This window comes from Chamaea fasciata, unplaced genomic scaffold, assembly GCF_029207755.1.
Source record: "Chamaea fasciata isolate MVZ Bird 193981 ecotype frontalis unplaced genomic scaffold, bChaFas1.0.hap1 SCAF_3, whole genome shotgun sequence".
NCBI lineage: Eukaryota > Metazoa > Chordata > Aves > Passeriformes > Sylviidae > Chamaea > Chamaea fasciata.
This window is the reverse complement of record NW_027094088.1, coordinates 54,878,268-54,899,106: the sequence shown is the minus strand read 5'-3', so window position 1 is coordinate 54,899,106 and position 20,839 is coordinate 54,878,268. Positions and strand designations below refer to the sequence as shown.

The 20,839-nt window shown below is 40.2% G+C and overlaps 1 protein-coding gene across 1 annotated transcript in view; it reads right to left on the bottom strand.

The window, feature by feature from the left end:
• Positions 1 to 20,839, bottom strand: part of CNKSR3 (CNKSR family member 3) — a 53,493-nt gene that overhangs the window by 2,641 nt on the left and 30,013 nt on the right. Inside the window, exons 3-12 of the mRNA XM_066179061.1 lie at positions 17,037 to 17,239; positions 15,736 to 15,823; positions 13,204 to 13,245; positions 11,219 to 11,338; positions 9,403 to 9,462; positions 6,670 to 6,738; positions 5,785 to 5,931; positions 4,115 to 4,239; positions 1,484 to 1,692; positions 926 to 1,015 (exon numbers count right to left, since the gene is read on the bottom strand). Of these exons, the coding sequence (XP_066035158.1) occupies positions 926 to 1,015; positions 1,484 to 1,692; positions 4,115 to 4,239; positions 5,785 to 5,931; positions 6,670 to 6,738; positions 9,403 to 9,462; positions 11,219 to 11,338; positions 13,204 to 13,245; positions 15,736 to 15,823; positions 17,037 to 17,239 (1,153 nt within the window). The remainder of the gene's footprint in view (positions 1 to 925; positions 1,016 to 1,483; positions 1,693 to 4,114; positions 4,240 to 5,784; positions 5,932 to 6,669; positions 6,739 to 9,402; positions 9,463 to 11,218; positions 11,339 to 13,203; positions 13,246 to 15,735; positions 15,824 to 17,036; positions 17,240 to 20,839) is intronic.

Below are 20,839 nucleotides of genomic sequence, written 5' to 3'. Positions count from 1 at the left end.
GCTGCTCAAGACATCCTACTGGAGTAGGCAGGCCTTTGGTTCTGATCCAACACAGCTTAAATACAAGCCTGCAGAACTTAGGTACATTTCAAGCATTAAAAGAGGCAACACAAAACCAAAGGTAAAACTAAACAAAAAACCATACACACAAAAACCAGCCCTGCCACCTGGTGATCGCTCTGTTAGTAAACCTCCAGGTTGATGCTTCTCATTAGAAACTTTTACTTTTACATAAAAAATAATAGAATCCAGATTTAATTTTACCTAGAATTAGATATTAGCTTTCATAACTGATTCCAAGAATAAACCAGTCATCCTTACTTCCACACTAACAAGACTCAAATAGTCTTTCAGATGCAAAAGAGGGTGGGAAGAAGACAGTGTAGGAAGTAAAAAAAGCCATCCAACCAAACACACAATGTTATGAGTTTCTGCCTCTCTCCCATTCAGTCATGCCTGCAGAATATATTCCTTTCTAACAGCAGTAGCAGTAAAAAGCAGCTCCTAAAAGGCCTAGATTTTACATTTTGTGAACAAGCTTACTTCTTCAACAACCTTCACAGTAAGCTAAACAAAAAGACTTAGCAAAAAAATATATTAAACACAGCAGAAAGGGAAAGGGTTGTGTGTAAAAGCAAAAGAGTAAACACGTACTATGAAGTCACAAGTACAGATCTGCTCCAGTCATTCTAGCTGACTCTTAATGCTCACTACAAGTCAAAGGCAGAAGATGTGAGTCCCATCACTGAACAGCCTCAGAAATTTCACAGTTACCATCTGGCATTCCTGCTAAACCCAACAACGGTCACCTTCCATCAGTTCAGCAATATGGAAACCATAATCCTTCATTCCTAATTTTTCATGTAGTTCACCCCAAGGAAATTTTGGAAAGGAAGAGAATGAAGGATAAAACCTAAAACCTTGCCTTTTCTCCCTGATCCTCGCGGCCTAGAGAAGGGTTCTGCAGCTCCTATCCAGCTTCCATCAGCAGGCATTGACAAAGGACGAGGTTTTCCTAGAGACAACATAGAAGGTCACATGAGGAGTTACATAAAGTTGAGGAAACCAATCTTTAAATTTTTGCTTTTCCCTGTTAAACAAAAGGAGACATAAGCAATAAGGAGTTCAAATTGCAGAAAAAAAGGGTATTTGAAGATACTTCCACTGGTGACATATAAGAAATCAGCGTGCTGAGATTAAACAACCACCCTTTTGCTCATTTAGAGCAGGAGTGGACATAATGTTGTAACCAAAACACATGTGGAAATGGCTTTCTGTAGCAGCAGTCCCCAGCTGAATGATATACATTACAGAAATAACAGCGTTTAAGAGAAATTATTTCAGATGTAGAATTTCCCATTGACAATTTTTACAAATGGCCTTAATATCAATCAAGTCTGACAAGCAGTTTTCTAAGACAAATGATTTCAGACTGATCAAAGCCCTTACCACAACAGTGATTACAAGAGAGGAATGAACTCACCGTAGGACTGTGTTTTTTCTCTCATCTTGGCTGGCAGGATATTTACTTCCATGGGATACCCAGGCAGCTGATCTGAATCAGCAATAGTAAACCTTCGCCGTCGGCTCTCCTGATCCAGAAAAGAATTGGGAGACTCGGCACCCTTGGACCCAGGTAGTGGCTGACTGCGTTTATTGCCTCCTCCATACACAAAGCTCCCCTTTTCATCTCTGAAAGGACATGTCACTTCAGTTAGTGGCTTGAAAGAGTTTAAAGCTACAGACATGAGTAGGTTTGAAAGATGTTTCTAGCAGCAGGTCATGCTCGTGACAACTGGCATTGTGCTGCAAAGAAGCTGGGGAAAAAACCCCAAAGAAGTCAGGTGATAGAAAACTTCATTATATTTAGCAAGGAGAAAAAAAAGCTACCCCCCTCACGTTAATTCAGTCTTAACGAGCCAGTAATTTAACACACTGAGAAATTTTGCAGCTCCATTCCTGCAAAGGATTTTGATAAATGAGACCTTTCAGTCCTGAGGGCATCAAAGCCCCTGATTCACTGCCTGCTCAGTACATAGTGACTCAGGAGTGCTACATAAATTTATCCATCTCTGTATGTGTAATGGTAACACCTATTACCTCCACCTGAGGGACTCTGCCTTTCAGTCACGGTAGGAGTCCAATAACTGTCACTGAATATTTATGACCTTCTCTCTCCCTCGGGAGTTTCAGTAACAGATTCATAGTGTGTGAGTGCATACATATATATATATATAGATATATAGATATATAAGATTTTGATTAAATTCTGAAAGTACTTTTGGAAGAAAAGCTATCCTTCAAGTTAAGATTTGCATGGAGGTTTTTTCCCCTTCCTACATCTTACAATCTTATTGCTTGAAGCAACAGTTAGCCAAGGCAGGCATAAGAACACATAGCTGACTGTCTAAGCACACATATATATCCCAGTATTCCCAGCACCCCCTGGATGGCACATCCCACTTGTCCAGCTCTCCAGCAAGAACAATGCTACAGCTCAGTGAACAGGAAGGAGCTATTTATGGAGTGACAGAGACCAAAAATTGCACTCAAGTGTTACACCAGAAGCTTGCGTGGAGAGCTCTCCTACACCACCACCATGTGGAGACTGTGCCATGGGGAGGCAAACCAAACACTGCTCCCTGACTCCCAGTGTGGAGCAGTGGAGATCCATGCCAGGAAGGGAAGAGAATAGGACGATGACGGGGGGGAAAAAAGCAACCATCACAACACAAATGCACCATAATTTCAAGAGAAAAGCAAAACATGCAGAGGTCAAAATAAATGGCCAAACAGAAGGGAAAAGAAATGTCCTTTCTCCTCTTCAGGTCTGCCATAGTTTCTCTCATTTGCTTTCTTTAAAAGTCAAAATCAAGATGCCTTTCCCTTTCCACACATCACCCATACAGGTTTCACAGCTCGTACTGCAATTTCCATCCTTTTTAACAGGGATTCAGGTCTAAAGGCATACAAAGCTCAAAATAATTTTGTGTCTCTTTAGGAAAGATAAACAAATTGAGCACATGGACATAATTCACTAATGTGCTTGAAATTTAATGATTTGAAGAAACAACTAAGGCATGCATCTGCCAAATCTATATGCTTGTTATTACGCCAAAAGATTTAAAGACTTGGGTTTTTTTAACGAGAACTGAGCATACATAACCATAAAAGCAAGGCAAAAGCAGATCAAGGTGGGTCCAACTTCAGTAAAGAGACCGTACCTAAGCGAGCCTCCTCTCCCAGGTCTGCCCAATTGTTGCAGTAATACAACCTCTGTCTCTGTATCAGCCCTTACATGACAGGAGGCAAGTGCCCTCCCCCAAAGCCTATAGCAAAAGGTCACAGTTTCTCTGCCGGGCTATGCACACGTAACCCAAAATGTCAGGCAATGCCAGGAAGCATACCTGCCTTTCACATCTTGCCCAAAAACTTTTTTTTCCATCCCATTCCCAGATCAGCTGGCAGGGTTCTGGCATGAGTCAACATGGACTTGAGAACAAACAACAGTCAGCCTTACCATACACACCACTCCCCCTTCCCACTGTGTACACAGGTCTGCATTTTTATAGCCTACACCACAGGATAAAAAAATAAAAGTTGATGTATTGCCTCTCCCTTCTCTTCAGTGAGAACATATTTGTTTTAAACAACTTGCAAGTTTAAAAATTTAACATGATAGGCGTCATTTAACGTGACATTCTTTTCTATCCTAACTCCCACAACAGTTACTCAACTTGCTAAAAGAGAAAACATCCAACAGTGAAAAATGTTAGGAACAAAAATTACTTCTTGCTGTGTGTAGTTGGATTTAAACAGTGTCAGAAACATAACTCCACAACAAAACCAGAGATGACATCGGTTCATGTTCTGGGAACAACTCTGCTCTCTGTGGCACACAATAATAAATCTTCCAGTAACAAAATCTGTTACAATCCTGGTAGTATACACAGTTAAGCATAAGTTTAAGCAATCCAACTCATTTAGACAGCTAGAAGAAAGTTTATTTGCAGCTTCCTCAAGCTAACCTGCACAGAGCTCTAACAGCAAGCCAGCTCAGAAAAAAGTGCAATGAAGTAGGTTTCTGTTCAGTGGTGCTCGTTTGTTTGCTTACCGAGGAGAATACGGAACAGCTGGTGGAGGGGGTATGTACAGATCCAAAATGGCTGGCTTCTCCTTCTTCAGTGAGGTATCCACGATGCTTTCTGGTGCCTGAGTTGAAGCTGGTGGAGGACTGGTCTGAAATGTTAAACAGCTATCAAACATCTGAACATTCATTTATCACTCACAAAAAGATAACTTAATAATCAACAGCACCATTTTCATCCCCTACTGAATTACTATCTCTGTGGTGTACAGACACTTTAAAAACTCTTAGAACGCACGTCTTCCTCCACCCCCAGCCTTGGCTAGCTTTACAGGACCTCCCACAGAAGTCCTATCATGAGTAATGCATTGCTCAAGAATATTTTGCTTTTTCCATTTCTATTTTTCCTGTAAATTCCACATACAAAAAAAGCAGCTGAGACAAAACCCCCTCTTCTATTTTTAGATGCATTAAAAGAAGGCAATTTGTTAAATACAGTTATGATTAGCAAGCCTTGTGAAGCTGGCATATGTTACCTTTATTCCATTTATTCCACTCCCCCAGTGCCTGGGGCACAGACAGGAATATAGTAAAGTTCACCATAGATTGGATCAATGGATATAACTAGGGCCAGGGAAGCAAACTAAAAATAAATTTGGCATTGCTCATTTTTGCAGCTCACGTCTATAAATCCTTAGCATCTTTCCAGGTTCCTGTCTGCCTATAGGAGAGAAAAGGTTTCAAAGATCTTTCTTTCCAATCACTCCTTCCCCAAAGGAAACACTGCTGGGCATGGCCAATAAGCCAGCCCACCTCAGCTCCTTACACTGGTAGCACATGTCAGGTACGATACCACAGAAACAGGACACATGCACTGGCAAAGGAAGGACGAACAAGTAGTCAAGTATACACCTTCTGACCATTTTGAGAGAAATCTGCCTTCATGGAGACTTGTGATAGCCACCAGCATTTCACAAGTTTAAATTATTCCTACGGCTGTAGGGAGACCTGGATCAGAACAGGAGGAGGAGGGGGAACTCTCCCTGGTTTTATTAATTTCAGATAATTAGTTTAAATTCAGTTAGGTTGTTTGCTCCTGCAAGCATTAAGCCCAAAGTTTCCTAATACAACAAGCCACTCCTCAATATGGTTATTTAAGAATTACTAACATCACTCTGTTTGTCTGCTCAGTACCCATCTGTGAATTGCCCAACAACCAAATCTTATTTAAACAAGTAGTTTAAATAATTCCTTGAAAAAACACTTTTTCTCACCATTCACTAGATAAAAAAGAGGACAAATACATGGAATAATCTTAAGTTATTTCAGCAAAAACATTACTGTGATAAGTAGACAAAGCATTTATTTCTTGCTCCATGCTGATGAATTCCATACATATCAGCAGTTTTGCCTCAGATAAGTTCTCCCGGTGGCACACAGACTGATTAAAATACTCAGCACATCTAGTCCCTTTGTGTACCAAGAGGGACAAAACCTGGTTGCAAGGAAAAAAAAGAAAAAGAGAAGAACATTTTCCCTTCTATCTAGAAACCATAGGAGGATGGCCATTTCACCTAACCTGCCTTGACCTATACTCAAACACGAGTACTTTGGGGCATTTCTGGGATTTCCCTTTTTTCTAGCTGCAACCAAGGCATCCCCATCCTGAGATCAGAGTAGAGCTGGCTGGCTCTCACCTGCACCAAGGGTGGTTTCCAGCGCAGGTTCTTCAGTGGAGCAGGAGTGAAATGAAAAGAGCCAGTAGGACGTTTCTTAAGCAGCAGCCTGACTCCAGCAGGATTCTCTCGCAACTTCGCCACCAGATTTTTTAGTTGCCATCCAACCTGGAAAAGAATAAAGACATCCTTTATTTAGTATTTCTTTTCTGAAAGCAAACGAACAAGAAAAATCCAAATCCCCCAAGTCAGACTGTTTGTTTTGACATAAACCTAAGAAGAGATAAGGGATCCAAAAAAGCCATCTTAAGAATTAAAAAAATTTGGAAAGCTCTTCTTTTGCAAGGTTCTTCATTTTCTGTCCAAGTTCTCTACTTATTAGTCTGTAAACTAAATACTGAGATGTCAAGCATTGCTCCTTATACCTCAGTTCCAGTCCTAGAAGGACTCATGGATATGTTTAGATTGACTCACACAGGGATTCATAATGAACTACTTTTGTCATCTTTCTTTCTCACACTGAAAAGCATTGCCTAATGTGCTAAGCAAAAATATAATCATTACATCCAGGTTCCCAGATGCAAATGATTGGACAAATGATTGGGGGGTGCTTTTTAAAGCTCTTTATCTGCATTTCAGTGGATTGTAACCAGGCATTTTAAAAAAGGCCTTAAATGCAACATGAACTATTTTAATATGATGCAAAAAGCATTTAAACATAAAATACTGTATATTTATTTTATCAAAATACTGCAAAGAATAAAATTTGTCTTGAAAACAAAATGTTAAAAAGTCTCAGACATTTCATGAGGAAAGCACCAGAACTTGTCTCCTGACCCCATCCATTCAGGCCCTGTGGTGCAGAGCAAGCTCAAGGGCAGGTCTGCAACGCTGCAAGTTACTCACCACAGTTTGCCGATTAACCTGGATCACTTCATCACCAGCGTGAATCTTCTGGGAACGATCAGCAGGAGACTGCAAAGAGGAAAACAAGAGTCATGAGCTGCAGCAGGTCTCCCTCCCCCCCATAACAACCCCCACCAAACTAAGTCAAAAGTTGCATCAGCAATGCTCTTCACTATACATAATTTTCACATCTGCTAATGACTTGAGAAATGTAAATTAATTAATTAAATCATTTATTTTTATACTGGGGGAACTAAAGGGGAAGTGAGAAGCCTCCATCTGTTACAGGCCAAATTGTACTTAAGTCATGGGACAGTCTCCACTCCCCTTTTCCCTCCAGTCTGTACTATCACTTTAGATAGTAATGGAAGAGGACTGATGAGCATTTCTGCCCTAGCACAATCAGCTTAAACAGTTTTTAAATAAATGTGTATTTATTTTTAAAAATACATTAAGACTTTGAATGTACAGAACAAAGGACCAAAACCCCTCCAATCCACAAGACAGGTCATTTGCACTTTCCCTTTTTGCTTTCCAGTGTAAATAAAAGCTTCTGACTTTCCTGTGAAATGGCCTGCCTGAATCACCAAAGTCAGCAGATAAAAATACTTGCACAGGCAGGTATTTTTCAAATACCTATGTAACATAATACACTTTAAAATACAATTTTCTTGAAACAAAACCTAAGCTCTGAGGAACCAATAAATATGTCAATATTTAGATTTATCAACAGCTGATGCAGTGCACCAGCCTTTGCTGCAGTTATTAAAAAACACTTTCACCGCTATAACACACCTACCAGCCTTGACAATACACAAAGCACACAGACATGCTACCTTGGTACATGCTGCACCCTGGCCACAGGACAGCAACTCCTCCCATTCCCCCCACCCCATGAGTAACCACCAGGCAGCAGGCCAGCTCTTCCTAGTGACTCCAGAACTAAGCACTGGGATTAAGGACTCCCTTCTCCACCTCATCACACCTTTAGACCTCAAGTAACTTTGTTATGAGAAAGAACTGTAAGAATAAACAGCGCAACAAAGGAAGAAAACATGGGGAATTTGTGGGAGGCTACAGCTATCATGAGTAACCCCGTTTCTTCATTGTCTTCTTGCTTCCTCTGAGAGGAAATGCCACTGTGGAAAGCTGCATATATAGGAGTCAACCAAGATCATGAAAAAATGCTGGGACTGAGTCAAGTTTGTGAAAAACAAAGCTCATTTCAAGCTGTCCTTTGGGTGACCAACAGCTCATCTGAGGGAGGGTGGGGGACCCTTGCACAGAGAACTCCTGCAGCAAGTGACAGGTCACAGCACTGGAATCACATTGTGAGAACAGAGGAAAGAGCAAAGTTTAGCTCTAGGCAAACGTGACATGCAAAGTCACATGCAGGATGGCAAAACTCAGGAATCCTCTTGGCTAACTCATACCAAATGGACCTCCCCAGTTCTTCCATTGTTCATTGCTGTCAATTCAGGGGTGCAATTCCATTGCATTCCCACACACCAGCTACTAAAACACCAATCCAAATCTAGCAGGAAACTTGAGCTAAGATCCAGCCTAGGTCATCTAAATGATACCACACTACCATGAAATCATCAGTTGTTCACAGATCTCCCAAGTCACTTGTCAAGTTCTGTAGCTTCAAAGGAAGAAGTTCCCCCAAAGCAAGAACCAGTGTTGATAACAAAAAGCTAACACTTAGGTCAACACTCAAAGCTACAGAAGGAATGCAAACCCAAAATAAGACCTACATGCAGAAGCAGCTTGTCAGCAGTCAACATTATATTCTTTTGCATTTACCAGATGTTAAACTTACTGCAAAAATGGACGTGGTGTCTGTGGCAGATCCTATACAGAGTTATGCCAGGACAATAGGATCAAAGTTATAGAAGCTTTCACTCTGCACTCTGAACTGCAAGCACAGATTTCCACCCTCTCCTGCCTGGTCCCTGGACCTGGCAGGGGAACAATTAGAACCACTGGTTCTTTCCTATTCACAGAAAAAAAAGCATTGCTGCAAAAGCCAAGCTTCTGTGCTCTTTTTTTCTTTCAGTCACTGCTCCTGGACAGTAGTGGCCTGTTTGAAAAGACCACAGCATCACCAGCCAGCCTCAGCTGCTGGCTAGAGGTCCACTCCTTCAAGGGCTGCCCAGAAGCCTTCAATAAACTCTCAGCTACAAAGGACTCAGTGTACAAATAAAACAAGGAACCACCTGCAGTAAAAACTAGTTGCCTCTCTTGCCAACTACTTCCTTCCAGCTCACCACTGTTAAAGTCTTTCTTGTTCCTAGCCTTTTTACTCTGCAAGGTAATTTTGTCATGGGACAGCTCATTGATTTCATTACTCATTACTGAATTTACCACACTACCACCTAAATGCTCCCATTAGGGGAGATTGCCTTTGCCAGCGGAGAGCAAATACATCCAAGACTTTGTTAAGCAAGATACCATAACAGCTCAGAACAGCAGATACAGTAACTTATTAAAGCAATTACTTTAATGCCAAGCATTTGAAGTAATTTGTGTACTTGCAGAAACTGGTTTAATTGGACTAACAGTGAAACATGCAGGCACAAAATATTTACAAACTGTGGATAAACAAATGTTGTATCATGCAGTGTTTAAAGCAGTAATGCCATGCAAGTCATGTCTAAAACAACAGAAAGCAGTAAGTCAAACTATCTCAATCAAAGCTACTGTCAGAGAATCTACATTTGCTGCACTTACATTTTCTGTAGTTCCAGTAATTACATGCAATCCATCATAAGTTGATTTGATGTACATTCCCTAAATAAAAGGAAAAAATGAAAAACAAGTTTAAAGGCAAAACAAGCCACATAAATTATCTGATTAAAACACTGTTGGAAACAAACTCAAAACACTATTAAAACTAGTTGACAATTCATATATTCTCTCCTAGGAAAGTGTGTGGTCTAATATTACAACACTCTAAAGTTCTTCACAGATCACATTTAGTGTAATTTATTGTAATATTTATAACGACTTAAAACACCTAGTGTATGGAATGAGACTTAGAAACGCTCTCTGGTTGGTAATACCAAACACTACTGGTTTTGCTGCCTTGTCAGTCTCTGGCCTTGAACAGAACTTAACTTCCTTGCTACCCAACCTGCTGTAGAGAATTACAGTGTTTACTGCGTGGCCACCAGTTCTCTCCAAAAAGAGCAGACTCACACAGGTGGGCAAAAAGTATTGCTGACATGTTCTTTTACAGTTTCTCTTGATAAGTCAATACACAGACAGCCTCATAACCACAATGCTTACATAAGGACTAAAAGTTCCAGCAGAGTATTTGTGGCTCTGTATGTTAATGTTGAGTGTGAACACAAGGACAAACTTGATGGAGTGGGCGTTGACTATAAGAGCACCAAATTAAAAATCACAAACAGGCTATTAACTACTAATTACATAGATTTCCCACAGGAGGTGACCAGCATATTGATTGCATCATTTATGAACAAATACCTAACTGCTTTTTCTCTCTGTATCTGTTGATAGAAACACTCACGCTGAGAAGTACAGAACTGGTTACTCAGGAGCTGAAAGCAGCTTAGCTTCATGAAGTTACCACACTTACTTCATAAGTAGGTGAAAAAATAGATGATCTTTATGACCCTTCCTCTCCAGGCAATTCCCTGCCTGCTTTCCTGCCAGTATCCAATTGGGAGCACTCACCTCCTTGTTTCTCACTTAAGCCAAGCTAGACTGACTTTGCTTCGACGTAGCCTGTCCATTAACAAAGAAGTTCCCATAATTTCAAGAATGCATGATTGATTCAGTCAAATCCACTGGTCTAGGTAAAACTATATAGCACAGTAAGACTGTGCAGCTTTCTCTAAAAATGTTCATTTCTCCTGCCTTCAGGGGTAGAAGTGAATACAAATGCATGTAACAATTTAAATTCCCTCCAGCTCATTCGAACACATCTGTTCCCTAGACAGAAAATCCACCAAGATTTCAAATTAAGTTTCTCATAACCAGCACTCAGCTAAGCAGAATCCAGTGAACAAACAAGAGTCAGTAACAAGACATGGCCAAACAGTTAAAAAATTCTCATTTTCCTGCTAACAGCAAACCTCCAAAATTCTCCCATTCATCTCAGTCTTGCTATAAATACACACAAAGCATCTTTCAAAACACAAGCATCATTTCTCATTGCCTTCTCCCTCTCCCAGCCCCCCTAGAAAAAAAAGTGGTTTCGGTAAACTGAAAAAATAAAACTACTGGCTTCACAAGCATTTGTAAATTCTCCAATATCCTGGTTAACACACAAATCTTCAACAATTTAGAATCTGAAATATTATTTGGGATCAAGCCTATTAATGTGTATATCTGTCCCTGGCAGCCACTCCAGCACACCACCTAACAACTGACCTTTAGGGTTCCTTCTCATGCCCCTTTCTTTTCCCCACAGGTTATCATCGCTTTTGAAATATCTTATTATAAATACACATTTGCATTGGCTCACAGGGCTACCTATTAAATACTGGGAACATCAGGACACTGAAGAATTGCTTCTTACCAGGCCTTCCCCCGGTTTAATGTTGGTTAAATGGACCTCCTCCAGACACGCACACTGGCTCATCAGTGGGTCTGTAGTTGATCGGATGGCTTTATCACAAATGCCATTTAAAGTCTTGGCCTGCAATAAGAACATACAGAAAACAGTTAGAAAATTCTCTCCTGGCTTCTTCTTCTTCTTCTTTCAGTTTTCAAAAGATGTAAAGGAAATGAGTTCTAAAATCACTGAAATAGAAGGTTAATTTATACAAATCTATTCTACAGCACGTTTACATCCTTTCTGTAACACAGTAATAACTTGTTTCCAGTACTGCTACGTTACCATTACTAACAGATGTCAACACATTCTCAGTCTGAAAAAATAAACACACAAAATAGAGTAAAAAAAATTGGTTTGTGGTTTGTTTGCTCTAACCAAAATAAAACTCATTAAAATATTGAAACATTTTTATGATTCCTTGTGGGAACAATTGAGATTTTTTTCATGTTGTTCTGTATTTCTGCTATAAGAATACAACTGGCCACGTGTCACAAAAATTGATGTGCTGGCCATTGACATATCTGCACAAAACCTTACAGCATAAGGTAGGACCATGCAGCACTTAAGAGCTCCTGCAGTACTTCTCTCCACTGGGCCTCTGAACTGACCTCTTCTGGAATGCTTACAAAGGCAAGGTTCATATTTCCTTTTGACCAAAACATAACTGATCCTAAGCCAACATTATAACTAAAGGCTAATTCTGACCTTGGCAGAATTAAAAGTAAAGTTGGAGGCAGAATGACATGTAACTATCAGAATGTCTAATTAAACATGAAAAAAAAGAAGAAAAAGAAAAAGGTGAGAAAATATGTGCCCTCTCTACACTCACAAATTTCATTATGTACCACTGTGTTTTCTGTCTTGACATCAACTGAAGCAAGGCTGACACTCCAAATAGGTTACAAAATCTTAAAGGAGAGGGGAGAGAAGACTAGTACACAGTACAGTAGTCAGGCCTAAACAGTTTGGGAGCCTGCAAGGCAAGTCACTATTCACAAGGGACTTGAATCCTTCAGTCAAAATAGACACGTATAATTAGGGGGGAGGGGGCGGGGGGGACCTATGTCATAGGAAGACATTGGTTTGGATTACAATGGTGCCTGGAAACAATAGCTTCAACGTTTTCTGTTTCTTTTTACGTCAGATTTATAAAGCAGTAATAAAATAAATCAAAACAATGTTTAAGTGTGAATGTGAGGAACTGCTCAAACAAGGGAATTCCAAACAACAATACCTACTTCCAGTGTGGGTGTGCACAAATGGAAAAAGAAAGATGCAGAAAACTCCCTTTACATGGTCTCGTTATTTATGAACAAAATTATTTTTAGTTATTGTGCTACTAAATTCCTAAGCATCTATGAGCTACCGGAAGGCCTTATCAAAGAGCACAGCCTGGTTCATGTCAAAAGCAGGAAGCGATGATTAACTGTTACAAAATATAAAAAGCATTCCATTACACCCTGCGTTTGGTCACAAGGCTGCTTCAAACAACCCTAGAAACTTAAGCCCAAGTACAGAGCCAGAGCTTCAGTTCTGTGGCAGGGCAGTTCTTTCACATGAAGAAGCATAAGAAGGCAGAGCATTTGCTTATTAAGGCGCTAAATGCACTTCACAGCCATAATCAGTTTATTTAGCCTGTGATCATTTTCCAGTACTAGTCCTCCCTTGAAAATCTGACGTTAAATTCTCTTGGAAATATAGCTGTATAATGAAACTTTAAGGAATACTTGACTCCATGCTATCACCACACACTACCCATTTGCTGAAATTTCAATGATTTCCTCTACAGCAAAGAATATTCACAAAACAAGTCATAGAAATGTTTACTTGCATGAGAAGCATTGTGCATTTGGGACTGAAAAGCTGTTGTCAATATAGCCAGCATAGAAGCAACTGAAATGAATGTGAATGTAGACAGCTGAGTTTTAACAGAAACATAAACTTACCACAGTCTGGACTTTATCTTCCATGTCAGCCACAGTGCAATCCTAAAAATAAAACAAGAACAAAACCCCTACATTAACCAATAAACATGGAAACGAATCATCTCTGAAAACTGCAAAACTTCCACTTTAACCTCAAATAGAAATAGAGTTATTCATGCTACAGTGATTAGTCAGATTAGTTTCACCCAGTAGGGCTCAAAAGGACTGCTAAGCAACTATTTTCTGGCCCTGGTAGAAAGCAATAATAAACCTTGAAAACTAAGAGAATGTGGGATTCAATTACAGCAGCTGACTTTTCCAGAAAAGCAGAACCCTGCACAATTAAATCATATTCTCAGAAGGCCAGGCAAATGTGTTTGCCTCACACTGATAAACCCCAACTCAGGTACTCCTCAGCCCCAGGCATGAAAATGGACCTAAAGCACACTGTTAAAAATAGAAGGGAAAGTGATTTTTTAAAAAATATCCCACCAGTGACATTCCTGAAGGGCAGAGGACTGCACACAAGACATTATTTACATAGTCCAAGTTTAAAAGTCTTTGAACTGAAACAAGTGCATGTAAAAATCTACAGAAGTCATCACTGCTTTCTGCAAGTGCTGAACTGGAGAATGATATTATTCTCAGATTAAAAAGTTAAAACAGCATGTAAATAATAAAACAAGATTTACAATATCTACAAGGAGAAACCCCCCAAACATTTTAATAAACTTAAGGAGTCACGTTGGAGAAGTTTGTGAAGGACGTTCCCGTGCTTTTCTCTACTAAATACATCTGCACAAATCAATAGCAAATGCCATATATCATCATGCAGCCAAAATGCTCAATATTGCAAAGTCCTTCTGTTCCCACTCATTTCTGTTTGTACTCTTTATTATTTCAGCCCTAGAGTTTGACATGGAACTTTAAGTGGAATAAAATCCTGTCCTTGAATCTATATAGCTATCATCAAAGGTAACAAGAATCTTCTTGCATTTCTGCCTTGCTTTATTATGATATGCTTTTATGCATCATTTATGATTATGCAGAGCAGCACTGGTTCCTTGAGAGCCACTCTGGCCTCTTCTTCACCATTAGAACTGACCACCTGTTTCTATAGTCTATACCTTAATAAGAAATACTTCTGAAGTCTATAAACCTTCCTAAAGATTTTTCAACTGTATCTCTTTTCCATATCAGTGGACTCCTTCAGACTATCCTAGCATATGTGCCCCATCCCAGGACAAAACTGAGTTGGTTGGTTCTTCCTCCAGTAATGTTTTTCTCATATGCACCAACCCCATCTTTTATTATAGCCCATATCAAATTGGCAGAGAAGTAGCCTAACATTTTTTTTAAAAGGCCATGGTTGTATTCACAACTTCCATTCTCCTGCCATCAAAGGCTGATCTAAGAGAAAGATTAGACAGCATTTTAAGCAGTTTTATTAATACATTCAGCAATCTCCCATCTCAGTTCCTGTAGCACTCTGAGGTGAACACCATCTGCTGCTAGAAACATGCACTGTTCCACTGCACAACCTGCAGCTGTAAATCACTGAGTTTGTGCTATTGCACACGGAGTGCCTCAGCAAGACGGGCACTGAGCAGCAGTCTGGGTACCCAGACACCATCCTCTCACAACTGACACAATTGGGTGGCATCACAGCTTGACAACTCGGGATGTTTCTGTCCTTTGACATCATCCCTTCAGCATGGGGAGGGAAACACCCATGTCACAGGGCATGGTGCTCCAGAGTTCAAACATTATATGGGCAGAGAATAATGGTTATGAGCAAGTTCGGCAATCACTGAAGCGTGCAGACAGAGCTTCACAGCCACAGCAGTGCCACACTCTCAGAACAGGCTCAAAAACAGGCAGCATTATTCAGAGAGCAAATGTCAACTGCCAAGATTGCCACAGTTGCTACATATCTTTTTAGCTATTATCTGTACAAGCACTCATCATACAGCTGGTAAAATAAAGTTTTGAAAAATATTCTGGTCTTGCAGTAGCAGAAGCAGTCTAGCTAGTGGGATCTGTGTCATAAAGGTAGCAGCTCCTTCCATTACATGCAGCATTTCCCATTTGATGGCTGAAACAAACTGCATGGGACAAGATCGATGGAGTCTGTAAACATAGATATAAAAACCAATGGAGCCATGTATTTGTTTAGAGTTAGCACTGATAACAGTTTTTCAACAGTTTTCATTCAGCTGCTTGGAATGTAAAAATCTTCAAATGCAGATCAACTATTTCAAAGACCAACCCTCTTTCCAGTAAAGCTCAAAAAAAGAAGAGTAGCCTTTAAGCTGGAGTCACTTAAGATACAGCCAGCCATGCCAAAATTGACAATTAAATTGAAAGGCAGGGGGAACAACTCAGAAACACAGACAGCTGAAACCAACCGTCATGGATGTTTCAAAGTTAAAAGTTAGCTCTCATTCCCAGAACTGCCTTCCATTAGCACTCAGCACAAAGCAAGCACATTACTTCCCAAACATCCCCCTTCCTTCCCTTTTGGAAAGCAGAGAGGAAAAGAAACCAGCTGACCTTTTGAACAGTAGTAGTGAGGTCCAAGCAGAGCTGAATGATTCTGTTCTTCATTGATGAAAAGTCAGCAATACCTGTAAATGGGGTCCTACAACAAGAGAAAATTCTCCTTAGATTGGAGGGCCCAGCCTTCTCCCATCCCACCTCACCAGTGAGGAATTGCATATGAGAGTAAGTGCTGCAACTCTGACATTGACACAGCTGTGAGGATAGTTTTACAATGTAAATATTCCTGACTGCATAGTCCTGCTCCACTCTTGCACCAAAGCTGTGAATTTTCTTGCCCTGTCCTTGGGTTTACCAGTGAGTAGACCTCCAACTTTCTGACTGGACAGGGAAAAAATGATTCTCAAAAAGAAGAAAAATAGATTTTCACATTTTACACACTGAGGTGCAGTGAGACTTAGAGAAGAATTATTACAGGTAGGGCAGCTTTAGGGCCTGTAGAGTCCTATCTCTGACCTTTCAGACAGCTGCAAAACCTAGAAGAAGGGTTGAGAAATAACTATAGCAGGTTTGGAAATGGACAAGCCGACAATTCTGATGACTGTGAGTTACAGAAAAAAATTTAGGGTGAGCTGCCAGCAAGAGAGTGAGAGGAGAGGACCAGGTGAGAGGCATGAACTGTTAACATCACTGCCTAGACACAGATCAACTCCTTGCTTGAGAGCAGGATAAACGGTAAGAGTGTTCCTTGCTGCAAGGCCCTGTGCAGTTATTCTCCTAACTTTCCTTCTCAGGAAAGCTAGCAAGGGCTTTGAGAATTTTATGTTCATCTGTTATCATGGTCTGCACCCCTGCCAGCACCTGACCTGCTGCAGCTGTAACAAAATAACTCTGGCTCTTTCCAGGCAAAAAAGCAATTAAATAATACAAAAAAGAGAGAGAGAAAATGAAACAGCAGAAGGATAATCTCTCCCACTTCTCAGTTTTCAAATCATATAGCTAAGGCCATGATTTCAGCAGAACATTAAAACATCTTTCAGGAAGGGACCTGCCAATGACAAGTAATTTAGAAGCTGGGAAAACCACACGTATGAGAAACTGACCTAAGAGGGAAAACCCATACTTTTACAAATACCAGTTCAAGTGCAATGTTAACAGTTTTATTTGTTTTAGCAAGAGTGGAAGGGCAAGAATAGATACCCTAGGTTAAATTTACCCACTAGAGGTCTTCTAGCAACACCAAAAAAAGGGGTTAACGACATTATGATCTTTACACCCAAGCATCTAGGAAAGGCCCTACAAAGAGAAGCAATTCATTAAAGCAGCAAATTAAAACATAACCATTTTATTCTTACCTGTCCAACCAGGCAAGCAAGGCTTTAGCAGCACCAATAAGCTCTACGACAGAAGTGAGGAATTCATTGGGGGGCTTGCGAGAGGTATTTCCATCATAATTTGAACTTTTCCTACGGCTGCTGATGTAGTTTTGCAGATTGTTGGATGACCCTCGCAGCTTGAGAACCAGGTTCTTCATATTGTCTGTTTCAAGGCCATAGTTCTGCAAGGAACATTATTAAGCTTGATAAATATCCTTGTTGAGTTCTCCTCTTTATTATAAAACAAGTTAAAAGCTCACATGGGATGAAAAGCCTTGATGATTTGCACAACTTTCTCATGGTTTTTGGCAAAAATGCCTTCAAAGATTTGTTCTACACTACAGCCAGTAAAGAATACTTTTGTGGGTGCCAAACCTCAGCTTCTGTCATTAATGAGATTTAAGGACACTTTTTAATCAGAATGAAGTCCCAGTGTCCTAATAGATATAATTTACTTCTTAATAACTAAATTGTGTTCTTTTTCTTTGTGTTAAAGAAGAGCAAGTATTTTGTTTTTTCTTAAAATAATTTCTATCCCATGGTAAATAAACACTGAAGTAACATTTCATTCACAACTAAAGATAAGTTAAATCTGGTAAGGGATGAAAACATCAACAGGAAGCAAGTGCAATTTTGCAATCAAAAGCTTGAGTAAATATTTGGATCACCAGTTTTCAATAACTGTGCTCCTTGGCTACAACAGTGCAATTATTTGCAAGTTTGAGGACAGTGTTAACATCATACATGGTAATTAAACCCATTTTAGACATCATTTTTTTATTCATTTACAAAACCTAAAAAAAAATCCAAGTCTTGCCTATAACTTCAATTTTATAAATTTGAATTCCTACTTTTCTTGAGGAAAAAAAAAAACCCAAAACAATAAAAAAACACTCCCACCAGAACAAAACGAACACACACAAATATAAGACAGTCTTGCCCTTCACTATTCTTTTGCTGCTGCAGATTCTTGCAACTAACCTGCAAGTTCCACAGTTCAGTCAGATATACTCTCTACTCTTTCTACTTTCCTACTTGAAAACCTAAACCAAACAGCTACCTTTAAAAATACTACTACCTCCTATGGATAAGATCCCAGTGGGTTTAAGTAACACAAGTGCCTCCCTCCTCCACCTCAGGGCTCTTGGCAAGGAAATACCCTTAAAGTACAGCCAGGAGTAGGGGTTGAAAGGATATGTCCAATTTTAAAAAATGCCACTGTTGCAACAGCAAAGGATATCCTTAAATTTTCCAGGATCACAGAAAGGGAAAGATGTGGATTACTAAACAAAAACTTAAAGTACTTGCACACTGTGATGTGAGAACTGACCACCTTTTAATTTTAACAAAGCAAAACAAACAAAAAAATCACCCCGAGAGCATTATTTGGTTGGATGCATTTCTTGCTGTTAGTTTTATCCTCCTCTTAGAAGACTGAATATTTGTCTATTATTGAGGGAATATTTATTCCCAAACAGGTCTGGATGTGGAGCAAGTTCCTATGACTACAGAAACATAGCCACGTATCAGAAATCCTCCCCTTAAAGAGGGGAACTAGAGGATGCTGATCCCCTGCTTTCAGAAAGGGACAGAAAACACTTTTTCTGTGCAGAGGAATAACCACCTAATCAATCTGATCAGAACTTGAGAGCTTTCATGTAATTAATTATCTCCAGATCTTTCTTTCTGTTATTCAGATGCAGAAGTTCTGCCAACCACCTGTGGGTACTTGAGATTAGAGGTGGCACCAGCATTTAAGAGGACACATGTTGATATACCAGGTAAGATTTTGGGCTTGGCTTTAAAACATTCACATAGCCCTTATCACAATTCTTTCACTTTATTTATACCACAGGTGAGTCTGGTGTGACTCTTCCAGTTCAGGTAGTTTTTAAATAATTCTGTCAAGTAGTTCTCAGTTTTGAGGGTGACTTCAGCAAGACAGGTGCTGCCTCTAGGGATGCAGGGGCTCCAGCTCAAAACTGCAACTGGTGTCCCCAGGAGACTCTCAAGAGCACATCGCAGCCAAGCTCTAAGTCACTGCTCTAAGCTCTCCTACAGCTTCCCCCAAAGGCTCTGCAGAGTGCACCTCCACTGCTAAACCAGCAGTTTGTGCTCCAGGAAAGGTCCTGACCATACCTATCCAGCACAACACAGGGCATGCAGCTCTTGAGTACCAGGACACCAAATTGGACAACTGTGGATAAGCCCTAGTGGATGAACTACCTCAGAAATAGGAGTCATCCCAACCCAAGCCACTGCTGCTCCACTAGTCCCCTCTAATACACAGAAAGCATTTTGCCCCTTCACCAGATACAGCACTGCTTCTATCCAAGCTGAAACTCACTTGACCAGCTCTCACATCACCAACTATTCTTTCTCCTTCACTTGGAATGTCCAGTCTGTTGGGAGGGTTGGCTTGGGGATCTGAACAATACAAAGAAATCTAATCCTGTGGTTTAGCTCCCTGAAGTAGCTCACTTCAGGGTCAGGTGAGTGCAAGCACAAAGGATCACTAATCAGAGGACAGGAGGGAGTGGAGACAGCAGCTGACTTGGATTAATTTAAGTTGTCATAGAACTGTTGCCCCAGACCAGGACAGATAGGAATGTTGATATTGTGGCAGCACACCAAACAACCTTCACAGTGACACACAGTTGAAGTGCAAAGCTTAGCAGGCTTTTCTTGAAATTTTTCCACAGGAATAAGGCTACAAGAGTTAACAAATTATTATTTAAGCAACCAAATGGTTTTAGATGTTGCCCATGAACCAAAGAAAAGGTTACATTTTACTATCGCTCTCCATTTTAAACATCAAAGTTGTTTTAATCTAAACACAGGCTGCAGCCAGCGGTCAAGAGCACCCGATGTCAAACATTCCCAGGCTATTACTCATTAACCTGGGGAGCCACATGCAGGGCTGGAGGAGAGGCAGCACCCACACGTGCAGGAAACAGCACATGAGCTCACTCCTTCTAAACCCCATCACATTTAACGAGAAAAAGTAATCTGACCAAATAATGGCTCCAGGTCAGGCAGCCAACATGACCAAAAAAAAAAATTTAAAAAAACGTGGCAAACCGAAGTCAAAAGAGAAGAGCAGTTGTGTCAGAGCTGAATTGGGCTGATAAAGAGCCCTGCTACTGCCCAGGGACAGCATCCTCTTCCCTTTCACAGCCATGTTCACATGCTGCAATGCGATGAGCTGGACATGCTGGCTAATGGAATTGAAAACCTGCTCTGGGGAAAAAAAAAAATCTATAAAAACAGTTTAAATGCTTGCTCAGATGCTGATCCAACTCACTTCAGGCCTATATAAACATTCGAATTAACACAAGGTATTGTCAGAGTCACCCATTCTTGGTCTTTTCCTTTTAATAAAAATGCATTCTAAAGAATCCTCCAGAGTAGCAAATTTCCTAACAACACAAAATTTGAAGCCTCCAAAAAATCTAAAATCTTCTGTGATAGTGCACAGATATCCTTTGACAATGATTAGGACCTAAAGGGTAAATCTTTTCGATTTTTTTCATGTTATGATGTTACATTTTGCTATGCTGCAAATATGCTGGCAGAACATGACCACCAGTAAAATTATCAAAGGCACAACTATGCCCTTTTTTGATTTACGGGTTTTTTCAGGGTTTGGGGAGTTTAATTGTTTGTAATTAGTATCTCTTTATTCTGGCCTCAAGAAAAACCCACTGCTTTTTTGTTTCCAAACTCTCCCATCATACAGTGTAGGCAAAGATTCAGAAACCCAATCCAAAGAACACAATAAA